Source organism: Aethalodelphis obliquidens, unplaced genomic scaffold (assembly GCF_003676395.1).
Source record: "Aethalodelphis obliquidens isolate GAN/ISIS:26980383/991018 unplaced genomic scaffold, ASM367639v1 scaffold135, whole genome shotgun sequence".
Taxonomy (NCBI): Eukaryota; Metazoa; Chordata; class Mammalia; order Artiodactyla; family Delphinidae; genus Aethalodelphis; species Aethalodelphis obliquidens.
Window position 1 is genome coordinate 549611 of NW_020838079.1, and position 949 is coordinate 550559.

General features: G+C 48.1%; 1 protein-coding gene across 2 annotated transcripts in view; it reads right to left on the reverse strand.

Moving 5' to 3' along the window:
* HDAC8 (histone deacetylase 8) overlaps positions 1-949 on the reverse strand; it is a 244369-nt gene continuing 243420 nt past the window's right edge. Inside the window, exon 11 of one of the 2 annotated variants that reach the window (XM_027099640.1) lies at positions 1-574. In XM_027099640.1, coding sequence (XP_026955441.1) covers positions 552-574 — 23 coding nt within the window. In that variant the 3' untranslated portion in view covers positions 1-551. The remainder of the gene's footprint in view (positions 575-949) is intronic. The other variant, XR_003431285.1, reaches the window with a different exon arrangement.

Genomic DNA, 949 nt, shown 5'->3' on the forward strand with positions numbered 1-949 from the left:
TAGGTTTTCAAAGATTTTATTAAAAAACAAAATAGATCCGCAATCCTGAAAACAACACGGGTGGGTTTCTCCCCACCTCCCAGTCTGCTGACCAGCCCCCCTCCCCCACCCCCCGAGGCTCCACCTGGATGGTCCTGAGGCCCAAACCCTGCCTGTCAGCTCCCCCCGCCCCACAAACTGGCAATCAAATCTCCATGATTTCCTCCAGCTTCTGATCTGTCTCCTTTAAGAAAATAAAAATACCCCCTCCCCAACTTGCTTAAAAATAATTTTCAAAGATTAAAAACGGCATCTGTGTGTTTTTAAAAAATAAACACTTTAAGTGTTGGAAATCTTTGTCTTCCCCTAGGTCTAGTTGAGGCCTCTGGGGTGCCTGCCTGCCTCACCCCAGGAGGCCAGCTGCCACTTGGTGCCCCTTGGAAATTTTCAGGAAGTAAAATTCCTCCAAATTTCCCCTGCAGTCACAAATTCCACACACTGCTCCCATAAACACGCTGTCTTCATTACAGGCACTGCTCCTCAGCTCTGGAAACCTGATCTCTTTTTGTCAACTAGACCACATGCTTCAGATTCCCTACAAACAGGAGAGAAAACAAAAATCAAATTCAGGTAACATATGTGAATTATACCTCAATAAAGCTGCTAAGAAAAGGCACTTTCATTTTGGGGCTAGTTCTTTTGCTGCCCCCCTTGGGAACCCTGAGACCCCCAACATATGAACAAGCTCAGGCTAGACTGCTGGATGGTGAGAGATATCTGGCCCAGTTATGCCAGCAACCACCAGCCACCCACCAGACATGTGAGTGAGGCCTTTGACAGCTGGCTGACTGCAGTGCTGGGTGAACCCAGCCAAAACCAGCAGAAGAACCACTCAGCTGAACCCAGCCCTGATTGTTTTAAGCCACACACACACACACACACACACACACACACACACACACACACACAC